The following is a 13,935-nucleotide window of genomic DNA, read 5'->3' as shown; positions in this document are numbered from 1 at the left end:
AGGGGCATTGGCTCCGAAGGGCAATAGATGGCCTACCTGCGAGTTTTCTGTATAGACGCTGGACAGCTGCCGCTGGAGGACACAAGGGATCGCAACGCTGCCCGGCTGCGGTAGGCCGAAAGGAGATATGTACACCGCGGAGAGTCCGACTGCAGACCAAGACGAGAGCATCGGACGAAGCTGTCTTGTCTATACCACACCATTGTATCATATGTACCATTGTATCTGCATGTAAGAGGAATCAAATCACCAAGCAGTCACCTTTATATGACCGCACGCAAGTGTCGGTATGGAACAGCTTTCTTGATTGTATCGGGTATAGCCCTCATGCACATCTGCGCACAACCACTTCATTACAAGACCGCGCCAGCCAACGTTGCGCGCATACAGCTAGGATTCCGAGGTACTTCGCCTAATCCGAGTCCTCATCTATCCGCGCCCTGGCCCTGTCCACAGCGGTGTCTCCGCCCCTCTTATTCGCCTCGGTCTCGATAACAGGAGGCCTGTAAAAGACGGTCTCATCGTCCTCGGCATCCAATTGCATCAAGAACGTCTCCCACTTCTCGATCAGCTGCGCGCATGTCAGTACTTTGAAAGATTGTGCGAAAGGGATGCCTGCAAGTTGAGACTTACCTCCTTCTGTGCTTCCACGGAGCTCTCCAGGAAAGTCTCCACAGCGCTCTTGAAATCTTCGACCTTCTCCCGCTCGAATCGGTCCAGCTCGGCGCGCATCAGCCGTCCCATGTCGTCAAACAGGAGACGAGCCTGGTGGACCTTGCGCTCAGCATCGGCCACTTCGGCGCTGACCTGGTTGAGTCGGTCCTGCTGAGACTTGCCCTGCCTAAGGAGCTTGTCCTGCGTCGCCTTGCGCTTCTGTAGGTCCGACTCGGCGCTGTGCCAGCTGTAAAAGGCCTTCTGTCTTTGCTCGAAGGCCTTCTTTACACTGCCGATCAGGCGAATGTACTCGTCGATGATGATACCAAAGGTGAGCACATCCTGCTGGGCCTGTCGGTCGTAGACGTCGCGTATCGTGATCTGAAGCTCGGAGAGGGCGTCGAGAGGGCCAGACAGGGTATGGCTCAGCTCGACTGTAGAGAGGGCGTGCAGAGATGCCGAAAAGTCTCCCGCAGCCTCCGCCATGGCCTTGCGCTGGTTGACCATGGTGTCCATGGCTTTGAGGAGGGACTTGAGCTGGTTCTCGAGCGCGTCCAAGTAGACACGGCGATCATGGAACCACTATAGGTATGTTAGTGTGGATCACAATTGCGACACGTCTTCGACCTACATCATCCTGTTCGACGAACTTGTTACTGCTCCCAACGTTGATGCCGAGTGAACCCAGAACGCCCTTGCTCTCGCCGGGGATAGGCTCGCGACGCTCCTTGTGCTTGATATCGACATTGAAAGACTCGCTCTCGAGGAACAGCTTCAGGTCGGGATCGTGCTGCAGAGTAGGGTGGGTGGCGATCTTGTTGCACATCTTCTCGAGGGCCTGTCGACGGGACTCGACAAAGTTTGTCTCGAAGCGGTTGAGCGCCTGCTTCTCGGGCGGCGGCGGCACGACGATGCCGGGGTTGTTGCCATGCATGGTGTTGTACAGCCATAGGAAGTCCCGGTATCTGCGCTTGACCTCGAACTCGGGCTGCTTGTATCCCTTGGACGTGGTCCTCGTCCGGACCGAGTAGACAATGTGCGAGCTGGTGAGGTCGCCGACCTTGTGCGGGTCGCCCACGGTGATCTGGAAGCTGGGCTTGGAGGCCTGCTCGACGCTCACGCTGGGCTGCGTGCTGGTGCGGATGGGGCTCGGCTGGGCGGCCTGCACGGGAGGCGGCGCACGGGGGCCGGTCGGTCGGTCGTAGTCGTCCTCGTCGTCCAGACCGTGGGGGTCCTTGGGGCCCGTCTTGCGCCCCGATTGGGAGGGCATGGTCGTGCGGATCACCATCTGCTCCTTCTGCGGCGGGGCGGGCGGCTCGTCAGCCTGGGCGTCGGCGGCGGGGCCGGCATTGTTGTCGCCGAGCGGTCCCAGGGGCCCGAGAGGGTCGTCGGACTGGATGGTGGTCGGCTGGGCCTGGAGGCGGCGGATGGGCTTGCGCGGGCCACGGGCAGTCGGCGACTTGACGGACGGCTGATGCTGCTGCTGCTGCTGCTGTGATGGTTGCGACGACTCGGCGCCTTGCGAGGGTTCCGACTCGGATTCAAAGGGGGCCTTGGACGACTGCGAGGGGACGTCGCCCCACGGCGAGTCACCTTCTCCCAAATCCATGCTGGGCTGATTGATCGTGTTCTACCGGGGCAGGTGACCAGATAGCAGGGCAGGTCGTAGGTGAAGCTGTCGTGCCGTCAGAGCTACCGGCTGCGTCTACGGGCTATGGGCTCTGGGCTATGGGGGTTGACGGCGTTGGGATGACGGTCAGAAGCTCGGGCCATCGCCCGGTTGTCGGCAGTGACGAAAGAGTTCCCAATGCCCAAGACCCAAGACCCAAGACCCAAGACTCAAGACCCCAGAATCCCCAGCAGCACGCCGGTAGCCTAGATAAATAAAACACCACCGACGCTGGACAACATTAACTTCCAATGCAGCATCCACACCATTTCACTCGCGGAAATGCATCTGAGATCTCCCAATTGTGGGGTAGTTTGGCCATTTTTAACAGTTGTGAATTCGCTTTCTTCAGGAATTCGACTGGAGAGTGGCCACAGGTGTAGCTCGCGTAATTGTATCTCCATGACACATGATCTCAAAATGCATTGATGGCCGCGATTGCGCGGCGCTTCGCTGAGTCTCTTGCCCCATTGCACTCGAAGCCATCTACTAGAACTTCGCTTTCTATCTCAATCCATGCTGTAGTAGCTCCCAAGTGATCTGATCACCTGGCAGCGCCCGCAGTGCAATTGCATCATTAGTCCATCTTCGAATCTTCTCCCGCGCCGGCGCCGTCCTTCTTGAGCATGCCACGGAGAAAGGCTTCGGCCTGGTCCCACAGCTCCGACTCCATGTCCCTTTCCACCTTGTTGCTCCGGCTGTTGAGCCAGCCGACGTCCATGCCGCCGATCTTACCATTGCCGTCTGGCTCCAGGGTTTTGCCATTCTCATCCGTCGTGTCCGCCGCATTGGCGTCGCTCGACTTGATGATCCCCGCCTCCTCGAGTCCCCAGATCTGGCGCTTCATTCTGACGTTGACCGAACGCAGTGTTCGTAGAAAGTCATTCATGTGGTGTTTGAAGGCGGCGTCTTCGCCGGTCTCGTCGTCATCCGAGTCCTCATTGCCGGCATTCATAACCACGTCGCCGTTGCCAGCATCCTTTTTGCCAAGACTCTGTATTGCGGCGCCTACCGTCCTGAGGAGGCTGACAATACTCTGGGTAGGATTAGAACCCGATTGTACAGAGTGAGTACCGCTAGAAATTGCTCACCTCATCGACTTCGCCGAGCTGCTGAATCCGTTCGGCCGTGGTGAAGGGCACAAAGGGAGCGTCTTCCCCATCGCCAGTAGTTGCCATGGCGCCCAGCGCATTCGGCCTCGGAGGACCAGAACTCGTGGCTTGATGTGGGGGAGACAAACTTCCGACGACTGAGTGAGGCTCACATGTGATGAGAAGCCTTCGAGAAGTAGGGTGTAACCAACGCCTGCCTCTAATTATTGAGACGACACTGCTCGAGCTGTAGTTGATGTTGCTACATGCAACTTAATCTGACAGCTGCCAAACCATCCCACTTCCAGGTTGTACTGACGTCCGTCCCCTCCAGATTGGCCTGTGCGCTGTTGGGCAGAGAATCTGGAGCATCCAGGGGCAAAGAGCGCGCTAAGCCCCTCCAAGACCTAGCGCCCTGCCGCCTGGACGTCGAGCCTGCATCCACATTTTGAGCCGCATTGCAATCGCCTCGCAAACGGCGACGACGATTCATCAAGACGCATCCCTAAACCGCCATCAACCATTAACAAGTTGCATCGCTACACGGCATCTCATACGCCCCACTCTCTCTAGGGCCACTGGAACATCTGCTTGCTCGTTCCGTGCCCAAGGGTAGCGGTACCCTGCGACCAGCCATCGCGTTGGCGAAGGCATGCAGGTCAGCGCGACGCGCGTTGAGTGAGGTCCGCATCGCAAGCCAGAGAGAGCAAAGCCGGGCAAACGCAGACTCGACAATCCATATCGGATACCAAACACGCAGCACCTGCCGGCATGGCGAACCCAGGACAGCCCGGTGGCGTGCCTGGCCAGACCGGCGGCACATTCACGCCGGTCCCACCGCCCACCCCCGGCGTTGGAGCAAGCACCACTACTGCGGCTACGACTTCCTCGGCGGCAGCACCGCCCAGCAATCAGAATCTCAACCAGATTGTAAGTGGGACGTGAATCATGAATGCAATTGTCGCTGCTTTCTCCGTTTGCATCTTGCACGGAGGCTGTCTATGGTCATTTTGAACCTCCGCCTCTCCCATTGCCACCGTCTCCTCCACCCTGCCATCACAAGTTCATTGCCCCCTTACTCTGTGCAAACCGCGAGGCCGCTGCAGTTGCTAGAGTATGGTATGGTACTTCAACATGTCGTCGCAATATGCCCCAATGTCACTAGTGGCACGCTTGATCCGCATGACTGCGAGGGAGTATGTTGCACTCCCCGAAAGTAGCGACGTTGCGCCGCAGCACGACCAGCATCAAGACCAGCATCACAACAGCATATCTCCATTCCCGAAAGACAATGATGCTGTAAGTCAGTCGATTGTCGTGGAGATTGCACGGTTTGAGCTGGTCACGGCACTCGCACGAGCTCCTGCAGTGGTGTACTTGCCCAACCTCAAGTCCCAGCAACGATCAACTGACCTACGACGTTTCGCGCTGCCCACGATTTGTCCATTTGCGCATCAAAGTGAATATATTCACAATTCCTTGCAGTCCCAAATGCCGGCCCATGCTTGGGTCAGGATTGCGTACCTCAAGACAGAAGACCACTCCTGCCCCACGCCGTCCCAGTTCACTTGATCCTTCTCTCCAATACACAACAGTATCAACCCTTGGGGCACGACTTCTCAGCCTACACTCCCTTTTTGACTTTCACGACAAGACAAGTTTCTTTTGCCCCGCCTCATTGTTGACACTGCACCTTGCCAAGCGGGAATGCCAAGATGTCCGCCAAGTTCACAGAGTCCTGCCTGTTGGACACTGTATTGACCACACTGCTCCGCCGAGTTCATAAGATGCTGATGATTTCCAGGTTACGGACTATCTCTTGAAGCGAGGGTACACTGCCACTGAGGCAACGTTTCGCAAGGAGATCGCCGGCGTCGATGCCAAAGCAGAGGAAGAGGAGAACAAGCGCCTGAAGCCTGCTAAATATGGCCAAGCTTATGACCATTTTGTGAAATGGGTGGAAGGCTCCTTAGACATTTACAAGGTAAAAGCTCCACTCCCCGTCTCGGAGAAGTGCCATCACTGACGCGTGGCAGACCGAGTTGAACAAGGTCTTGTATCCAGTCTTCGTGTACACCTTTTTGGACCTGCTCAAGCTGGGTTATAAGGAGCAAGCAAGCATGTTCATGAAGAAACACAAGGATCGTTTCGAGCGAGGCTATCACGATGATATCAATCACTTGAAGCTCATCAAAACGTGGAAGCAAGCTGAAGACAACGCCACATGTCAGCTGTTCATGAAGTCTCCATGGAGAGTTTACCTCAGTCAGTTCGCGGCTGGAAACCTCTTCAGTTTCCTCGAGCGCGACAGCGAGGAATGTGGCAACATTGTTGGCTACATTCTGACTACCTTCTGTGAGGTCAAGACGGCCGAGCGAGGTCCCATTGAGCAGTTCAGCTTTGAGGCTATTTACCGGCAGGCTCAGAACCTGGACTTGGACGAGATTGATGCGCAGGAAGGCATCCCCGGTCTGCAGACTGGCGGCTCCTTCACCTTAAACAAAGACATCCTCGACAATGGCAACAATGCAACTGTCAAGCTGGGTCAAGCTCCCATGGATGCTGAGCTTCGGGAGGAAGTTTTGTCTGAGCTGCAGGATGAGGACAGACTGAACCCGCCTCGTGAAGGCGTAGGCAGTCTTGTGGACGAGTTCAATACCATGCAACCTATCAAGAAGGAAGCTGGAGACTCGCCACCAAAAGAAGCTATCCCTCTACCGCCGTCTAGAGCCCGAGACGTAGTCATGGAGATGCAGAAGGTTCGGGAGAACCGCGATCGCTTCAAGATTGAGGGCCGGACTGGCGGCGTCGGTCCAGGTGTTTCCGTCCTCATGTACACCATCCATAACGACTTGGGAAGGTAAGTTGTCCCCTGATCTGGCGCCGAAATTCGCCGTCGCTGACACTACTCAGTGTATCAAGCATGGACTTTTCCAAGGACCAAAAGCTTATGGCTGTTGGTACCATGGAATCGTACATCCGTGTCTGGTCTCTTGACGGTACCCCTCTGGAATCGCGACAGCCTGGTGAGCAGAGCGTCAAGGTCAACAACCGCAAGCTATTTGGTCACAGTGGACCAATCTACACTGTCCAATTCTCCAACGCAATCAGCAACCTGAACCGCAAGCTCTACGACGATAGCGCCGAGCAACCTGAGACGCACGCACAGTACCTGATCTCGAGTTCCTTCGACGGAACCGTACGACTTTGGTCTCTTGATACGTGGACATGTTTGTGTGTCTACAAGGGGCACTATGGTCCGGTCTTCAAACTGGCATGGGGACCTCACGGACACTACTTCGCAACTGGTGGAGCTGATACAACGGTCCGCGTTTGGGCGCAAGACCGTGCCTCAGCTGTACGCCTCATGGTTGGACATGACACTCCGATATCCGCGCTTTGTTGGCACCCCAACGGCGCGTACATTTTCTCGGCCTCTGACGAATCCGACAAGACTATCCGTATGTGGTCGCTGGCCACTGGTAGCTGTGTGCGCATTTTCACCGGCCACGTCGACTACATTTCCGCCCTTGAGTGTGCACCGAACGGCAAGATCCTCGCCTCGGCCGACATTGGAGGAAACATCTTCCTTTGGGATATTGCTAAAGGTGAGCGCATCAAGCGCATGCGTGGACATGGTCGTGGTGGAATATGGTCCGTCAGTTTCAACGTCGAGAGCAACACATTAGTATCCGGAGGTGCAGACCTCACCGTCCGGGTGTGGGATGTCGAGATGCCCGCTGAGGGATCACGGACTGTCGCTCCCGGAGATGCTGGTGATGGCACCATAGTTGCAGCTGGTAGTGGAGCCGGTACCGATGGGAAGACGGCAAGCACCGGTGCGCAAGGAGCAACTACTGGTGCAGGATCTAGTGGTACTGGGAAGAAGAAGGGCAAGGATGTGATGGTCACCCCAGATCAGATCAGCGCCTTCCCAACTAAGCGGACGCCGGTGAGGAAAGTCATGTTCACGCGAATGAATCTTGTTGTTGCTGGAGGTTGCTACGAAAAGGAACGTTAGGCGTACTTGGAGTATGGCAAAGCCCAGGAACTGATCGACATGCTGATGTCTTGGGGCGTGGGGCTCTGCGGGTTTCCAGCGTTTGGCAGAGCACGGGTGGACAAAAACAGTCCTGCGGGTATGGGAACCTGGATTTGACGTCCATACGAAGAATCGGACTGCCTGGTTTGCTACTGAAAAGGCGTTTCTCATATGAATACCCCTTCACCATGGTTCATAGGGTTTGCAAGAGTATGCTGGACTAAACCAGAGATATTCGTAGACTTACAATACGAACTCTTGACAAGTAATATACCACTGAACTTTGACTTATATCCATGTTTATATGATGCTGCTACCTAATTTGTCTTGTTGGGGTATGCGCGTTCGGTCGTGAGGGTTGAGTATACCAACAACTCGTGAAAGACCATACATGACACTGGCCACGTTAACAAAGAGGGGAAAAAAAATGAAAGGAATAAGAATGCCGGGGCCGGGATTTGAACCCGGGATCTCCTCTGTGTGTGGCTGTGGAAGCAAGGGAGTGAAGGCAAATAGCTATGCCAGCAAGTGAGGCGCCTTAACCAACTTGGCCACCCCGGCAGGTATACTGATCTTCTTGTTGCCGAGTTGGGCGCGTATTTTGGACTATGGGGGAATCGGCGACGTGAATAGGGCCTTGTCCTTTTATTCATTCACTCTAATCTTGTCCCCCACGGCAACCGCACGGCGTTGTGGAAGTGGTGGTCCAGGCTATTCACTCTCACCTCCTGACCCGCACAAGACTCTTTGGAGGCCGAGACCATCGGGCATCGTAGTTCCCCATCCGAACACATGATATCACTACATTAGATGACTAATTAACGTACCTACAGTCACACCGACAAGGGGGCGGGTGAAAAGCGCCTCCACAGTTCCGCCTCATCCGCCCTCCCGTTCTCAGACAGGACGCGCACCAGTTTCTCGACAACATGGGACGCCTCTGACCCGCTCTTCCCAAGGCGGACGGCGCTCATGGCTGCCTGTGTGAGCCAGGCCACACTCTGCGCCGCATCGCCGCTCGCCTCTTGGATCTTGGCGATGTCCTCCATGGCGTACAAAGCACACTCGTCCACCCGGCTCTCGTCAGCGCCCCATTCGCGGGGCCCCAGTTCGTCCACGACGCTGAGGCACAGCGCGAGCGCCTCCGTGTACGACTTCATGTCCATGTGGACGTGCGCGAGGTATCGTGTGATCCGGCGGGCCTGCAGCGACGAATCACCATGCGAGGCCTTCGCCGCAGCGAGGGCCGTGTGCCCGAATGTCAGGGCCTGTTCATACTGACCGAGGCGACGCAGGGTCGCGATGCGTCGCAGCTGCGCGGCGAAGGTCAGGTCGTGGCCGGGACCCAGCGCCTTCTTGAAGCTGTCGATGGTGCAGGAGAGGGCGCAGTCCGACACCCAGTCCTGCTCGTCGAGGCGCTGCAGCTCGCGCGCGAGAATGCTGAGAGGGTGGCGGGCGCCCAGGCTGGACTCGGCGAGCTCTACCATGTACTTCAGCAGGCTGAGCCGCAGGTCTTGACATAGAGCCATGTTGACTGGAGCTAGGGTTGTGACCAGGCCGAGGATGAATAGGCCGGTGCTGTCCGCGATCTCCTTCGTCGCGGCCTGGCAGGCGGTGTTGATCACGGGCCATGCCAGGTGCGGCGAATCTACCTTCAAGAAGTATATGCCATGTGTTATGTTGCTCCAGAAGGTACTCTCCGTGGTATTGTATGTGATGCATGACTTCGTGGCGAAGCAGAGCTCGGATATCGTCTTGAAGATGAGCTCTGCCGTTCGGAATTCTCGACCCGGTTGGATTGCTGGGTAGACATCAGTATAAAGGCATACAATTCAACGGTACTTTAAAGTCTCGGGCTTACGATTTGCAATTCTTATAGGCTCAATTACTCCTGGGGTCCTATTGCGCATTGCAGAACTTGGACCACCTGGTTCAGGGGAAGCAGTCTTTAGTGAATCTGCGTCGTCATCCGGCTCTTTCTTTTGACTAAGTTCCGCATGTACTTTTTCATCATCATTTTCATTACCGTCCAACGACTTTTCTTGAAACTTTGAGACCATAGTCTTCAAATGTCGACTAAGTCTGCGCTGATCCTTGGGATCGAGCTGCATCCCCCTGAGCGTAGTTGACTGGGGCTGGCCCTCAATGATTTGTAGAAGCATTTTGGTCTTTTGATCAGACTTTAAATTCTTGTAAATTTTCCAAGCCCGGAATCTAGTCCGGTACATACGAGTACTATTGAATTCCTGATCAGTATCAGAAGTCCTTAAATGGGCAGATCTTCCTGGCATATTTATACTGGGGTGGGTTTCACTGACTTCGCTTTAAAGTTGCGATTTAATTGCATCCACTGTGCCACTTCGGCAAGTGTCTTCCCATCTCCCATGTACAGCTTTTCTATCGTAGCACGATGCTTATTCCATTCGACCTCGGGTGGTCCTTCTGTTCTATTGACTCTTCTTGTGGCGTCAATGGGGTCCATATCGAGCAAATATCTGTATCCCCAAGTCGTTTCAAGCGTATGCAGCCGGTAAGTTGCAGGGATGACTGGCGGGTAGTTCCCCGTAGCTCACCTCATCACTTGCTTACACTCTGAATCAAACGGTCAACTAAACACATGCAGTTGGAAGTAGTCAAATTTTGCTAGTATGCATAGTCACAACTACAGAAAGCCTTCACAGGTCATATTTAGGGTGATTGTTCCCACTGTCAGTACATATGTAGCCCAGCCCATGCAGAAGCGGGGCTGATCCAGACCGAACATGCCGATGAAGGTGAGGCTGACTGGACCTGGCCGCCATGCCGCCGGAGGGTGCCGATGCGCGGTCTTTTTGTAATGATCGGCCCAAAATCTGACCAATACCATCTCTTCATCTGGACTTGACCTGCATCACACTTCGCTTCCCTGGTAGGCGAAACAAGCTGGCTTCATGAGCATTTCCGAGGCATCATGTTAGGCAGATTGAGCATAAGTCTTCGTTGGCACAGCCTGTCTTTTAATGCAAGCCGCGTCCAGGTCACTACGGGGCGACAAGATAAAGACCGCTCGGACGCCGTTGCCTCAAACTTTGGTATCAGAAAGACTCGACACAGGCTACTTAAGCGAGAGCTACTCCTGTTCTCACCGAAGGCTCTGACAGCATCCAGGGCCACCGAGATCTCTAGTCGATCGGAGTAGTGCTAGCCAGGTGCGCTGGCCGATTGGGCCGCCCCAGGCTACTCTGGCTGGCCACATGAGGGAGGCAATGAGCTCGCCCCATAGCTATCAGCAGATAGCTATCATCAGGGTTTTGTGACAAATGGACTCTGCATAAGCCTTCGATCGTGATGCAAAGTCTTGATCGGATACATTGGGTATTCTTCAAAACCTGAATAGCATCGACACGATGGTGGCTGATGCGTGGTGCCCCGTTAGTGACGTCTGGATTGGTGTTGGCGCGGAGGCTGTGACCGTCATCCGATGCCGGCCGCGAACCACGCAGCTTCGAGGCGCATATTCTGCCTGAGTCACGACCGCCTCATGATTGTTGGTTTCCCAAGATAAAAGATCATGCAGGCCTTAGATACATATGCCCGCTTTTGAGATTGGGATCAAGTGTCTGAGTTTATCCCGGTACGCTTATCATTGAGCTCCCAGCGATAATAGAGCACACCTAATTACGGCTCAGCCAATGACATTCAACTATCTCATTTTGGCAACAGAGAAAAGTGGAGACGCTGGGATATTTCAGCTGCTGACGCTGATCAACATACACGCTAGGCTATCTTCAAGTGCTCTTCGAGCGCGTCATCGTCGAGCCACTGTGAAAGCTTGTTTCTTGATCTTCGAGCACTATTTGCACGAGTGGCCTATCAGAGATATTATAAATACTGGAAGCCCGTAGTATAGCTACGGGTCTGGCGAGGATGGATCACCTGCCGGCGCCAACTGATTGGCAGCACCCCGCTGTACCTTTTTACGCCCAACGACGCATTTACAAGCCTGAAGACTTCTTTGCCATACCAAAGAGTGCAGGCTACCATAGCCTGGAGGACCTCATTTACCGTGGTCTAGACACCAAAAAGCATACCGCCAGAAGCCAAGTGAATCAGTTCATCCAATCATGGCTGTTCTTTGCTCTATTAGCACGAGTCTTGGGTACACCTATTCATTTCAAGAGTTTGGTGATTGAAGGGCCGAACCCACGGTTGACCACCAAAGGTCTAGCTGGCCTTGTGTCTGAATGGGCCGAACGCTGGAAGCAAACTGCGAACAAAACCGATGCAGAGTCGGTCTCTGCACTGAAAAATGACTATGTTCAAGCCTCGATGGCGCTCGAATTTGCTCGGCGCTTTTGTTGGAAACACATCGCGAACAGGCCTTTTGAGGATGACGATTACAACGCGAACACGGGACCGTGGCGGGGGAATTTTGACCGCAAACATGGGAACGGCAATCTCCACGGTATGTTCGACAAGGCAGTAACTCTGTCGATTGCAAGCGTTGGTGAGATCCTCCAAGAGGAACTATGGGCAAGATTGCCTCCCAGGCAGAAAGATCGCGTCGAGTTCTGGAAGCAGCCAGAGGACGAAGAGAGGAATTGGGGATACAGCCTCTGGTGTCGCGAGCAAATGCAGAAGCATGGATGGTGCAAACCTGAGATCCGTCGACTGGAAGGCATCATGTTCCACGTCAACAACATCTACTATGCTTGTTCCATGGGCCAACGAGAAACGGAACACACTGTCCGCTGTTGCACGGACTGGGTATGCAATGTCGATAGTGCAAAAACTCTGCCTCTCCAAGAGTTGCACTTTCACAAACAAGTTTACTGCGAATCGCCGGCTCAGACAGTGGACGAGGGCGAGCTGGTTGCCATCATAGAAAACGGTCATATTCCGTTAGTGAGATGGACGAACCACGGCAAGCTCGTTTGTAAAGGCTTTGATTTGGACATCGAATCGCCACTTCAATTTGGGGCCGTCTCCCACAGCTGGTCGGAGAACATACTTAACTGCGGCGAAGACTCCGCCGGAAGAAACAACCGATGTATGATTCAGTGTCAACTTGGACGTCTCCGAGATACCTTCGCAAATATCCTCAGCTTAAATCCGGGAGATGGAGAGCCCTGGTTTTGGGTGGATGTCCTGTGTCTGCCGCGTGATTGGGATAGAAAGGTCACCCTACTCAATAAACTGAATACTATCTATAGAAAAGCAACGGCAGTCTTAATATGGGACAGAAATCTTCTGAAACGCGATAAGCCAGCGAAAGAAGACTACATCGAGATGAACGTCCGGCTTGACACAGGACACTGGTCTCGCAGGCTCTGGACAGTGCCGGAGGCAGTTTTGGGCAAACATTTGTATGTCGCATTCAAAAAGGGGTATCTGGAGTTGGATAAGGTGAATTCTGCCAGCAAGGCAGCAAGGCTGGACGTTCGCCATCCCCATCACTTCGTGTGGAAGTCTGGTAGACCGCTCGATCCATCAATCAGACATATTCGGTCCCATATACACGAGCGAGGGAAGGAGTTCCCTGTCCAGAGGGCGTGGCAAGCGCTGCAGTTCCGTGAAGCGACAGTGAAGGAAGACGAAACTATTGTCCTCGCAAGCATCTTGGGTCTTAACGTTTGCAGGTTCTTGAACATCAAGACCCCAACCGAGGTCTACACCGGCACAGCAGCTCCGACTATTGAGAGCGTAGCGTCCGCAAGAATGATTGAGTTCCTGAAAGCGGTCGATGAGACACCTGGTCTCGGAATTCCCTCCGGGTTGGTGTTTTTACCCCGGCCAAAGCTGGAGACTCAACAATACGGATGGGCTCCTAAAACTTGGATGCAGAGGCAGCTCCATACATATCCTCTTTTCCGACCATTGAAGAAGACAGGGTATATGATGCCTTACGGACTCCACGTTGAGTTCCCCGGACTTATCCTCCACTGTCCCAACCCAGTCATTAAGAAGAAGATTTTTTGGATACCAGTGAGCCAGACACTCCACAAATGGTTCAAGGTATGGATCGACGATGCGGGTTCGAATGTGGAGGAGCTCAAGAAACGTCTGCAGCCTTCTGATGAGCATTGCATCATCCTCAACGCGGAAAAGACTAGAGAACGGTGGGAAGTTGGCCTCTTTGTCAAGAGGAAAGGCACCCTGGCCTGCGGTGACGTTTGGAGGGTTGAGACCATCTGCAGGGTCTGGGTGCGTTTGGAGACTAATAACGACGAGCTCATGAGGCTCAGGACGGAGTTTCACGAGGACATCAAGCAGATGTATTTTGGGGAGAGGGTGGACAGCCAGAGATGGTGCGTCGAGGAGTTCAGTCCTGATGCTACGAGTAGCGAACCTGAATGCTAGGGAGTTTAGACCTTATGAATCGTGTGTATTATATGGGCGGACCTCGGTCTTTCAGCGAGAAGCTATGTACATATATAAAGCTGTGGATTGCTATCAAACGGCTTGTATTATTGGAGGCCACTTGGAGCATTGACGCCTTT

The 13,935-nt window shown here is 54.3% G+C and overlaps 5 protein-coding genes across 5 annotated transcripts; 2 read left to right on the top strand and 3 right to left on the bottom strand.

Annotated features, from left to right (window-relative positions):
- Positions 1-412: 412 nt before the first annotated feature.
- JN550_005470 (uncharacterized protein) lies at positions 413-2,263 on the bottom strand (the record flags this gene model as incomplete). The annotated part of the gene is made up of 3 exons (XM_049317100.1): positions 413-571; positions 634-1,236; positions 1,286-2,263. The coding sequence occupies 3 exons, from the start codon at positions 2,261-2,263 to the stop codon at positions 413-415; spliced, it is 1,740 nt and encodes a 579-aa protein (XP_049172483.1).
- Positions 2,264-2,900: 637 nt separating this feature from the next.
- On the bottom strand, positions 2,901-3,501 carry JN550_005469 (uncharacterized protein; the record flags this gene model as incomplete). The annotated part of the gene is made up of 2 exons (XM_049317099.1): positions 2,901-3,359; positions 3,415-3,501. 2 exons carry the CDS (start codon positions 3,499-3,501, stop codon positions 2,901-2,903), a joined length of 546 nt encoding a protein of 181 aa, XP_049172482.1.
- Positions 3,502-4,185: 684 nt separating this feature from the next.
- Positions 4,186-7,435, top strand: JN550_005468 (uncharacterized protein; the record flags this gene model as incomplete). Its single annotated transcript, XM_049317098.1, has 5 exons — positions 4,186-4,344; positions 4,528-4,713; positions 5,219-5,398; positions 5,451-6,274; positions 6,328-7,435. 5 exons carry the CDS (start codon positions 4,186-4,188, stop codon positions 7,433-7,435), a joined length of 2,457 nt encoding a protein of 818 aa, XP_049172481.1.
- Positions 7,436-8,289: 854 nt separating this feature from the next.
- On the bottom strand, positions 8,290-9,938 carry JN550_005467 (uncharacterized protein; the record flags this gene model as incomplete). Its single annotated transcript, XM_049317097.1, has 3 exons — positions 8,290-9,257; positions 9,318-9,691; positions 9,775-9,938. The coding sequence occupies 3 exons, from the start codon at positions 9,936-9,938 to the stop codon at positions 8,290-8,292; spliced, it is 1,506 nt and encodes a 501-aa protein (XP_049172480.1).
- A 1,424-nt stretch (positions 9,939-11,362) lies between these two features.
- On the top strand, positions 11,363-13,795 carry JN550_005466 (uncharacterized protein; the record flags this gene model as incomplete). The annotated part of the gene is made up of 1 exon (XM_049317096.1): positions 11,363-13,795. One exon carries the CDS (start codon positions 11,363-11,365, stop codon positions 13,793-13,795), a length of 2,433 nt encoding a protein of 810 aa, XP_049172479.1.
- Between the last annotated feature and the right edge of the window lie 140 nt (positions 13,796-13,935).

The sequence above is a fragment of the Neoarthrinium moseri genome (assembly GCF_022829205.1).
Source record: "Neoarthrinium moseri strain CBS 164.80 chromosome Unknown scaffold17_Wmoseri_CBS_16480, whole genome shotgun sequence".
NCBI classification, from domain to species: Eukaryota; Fungi; Ascomycota; class Sordariomycetes; order Amphisphaeriales; family Apiosporaceae; genus Neoarthrinium; species Neoarthrinium moseri.
Note: the sequence above shows the minus strand (reverse complement) of the source record. Positions and strands in the feature narration are given on the sequence as shown.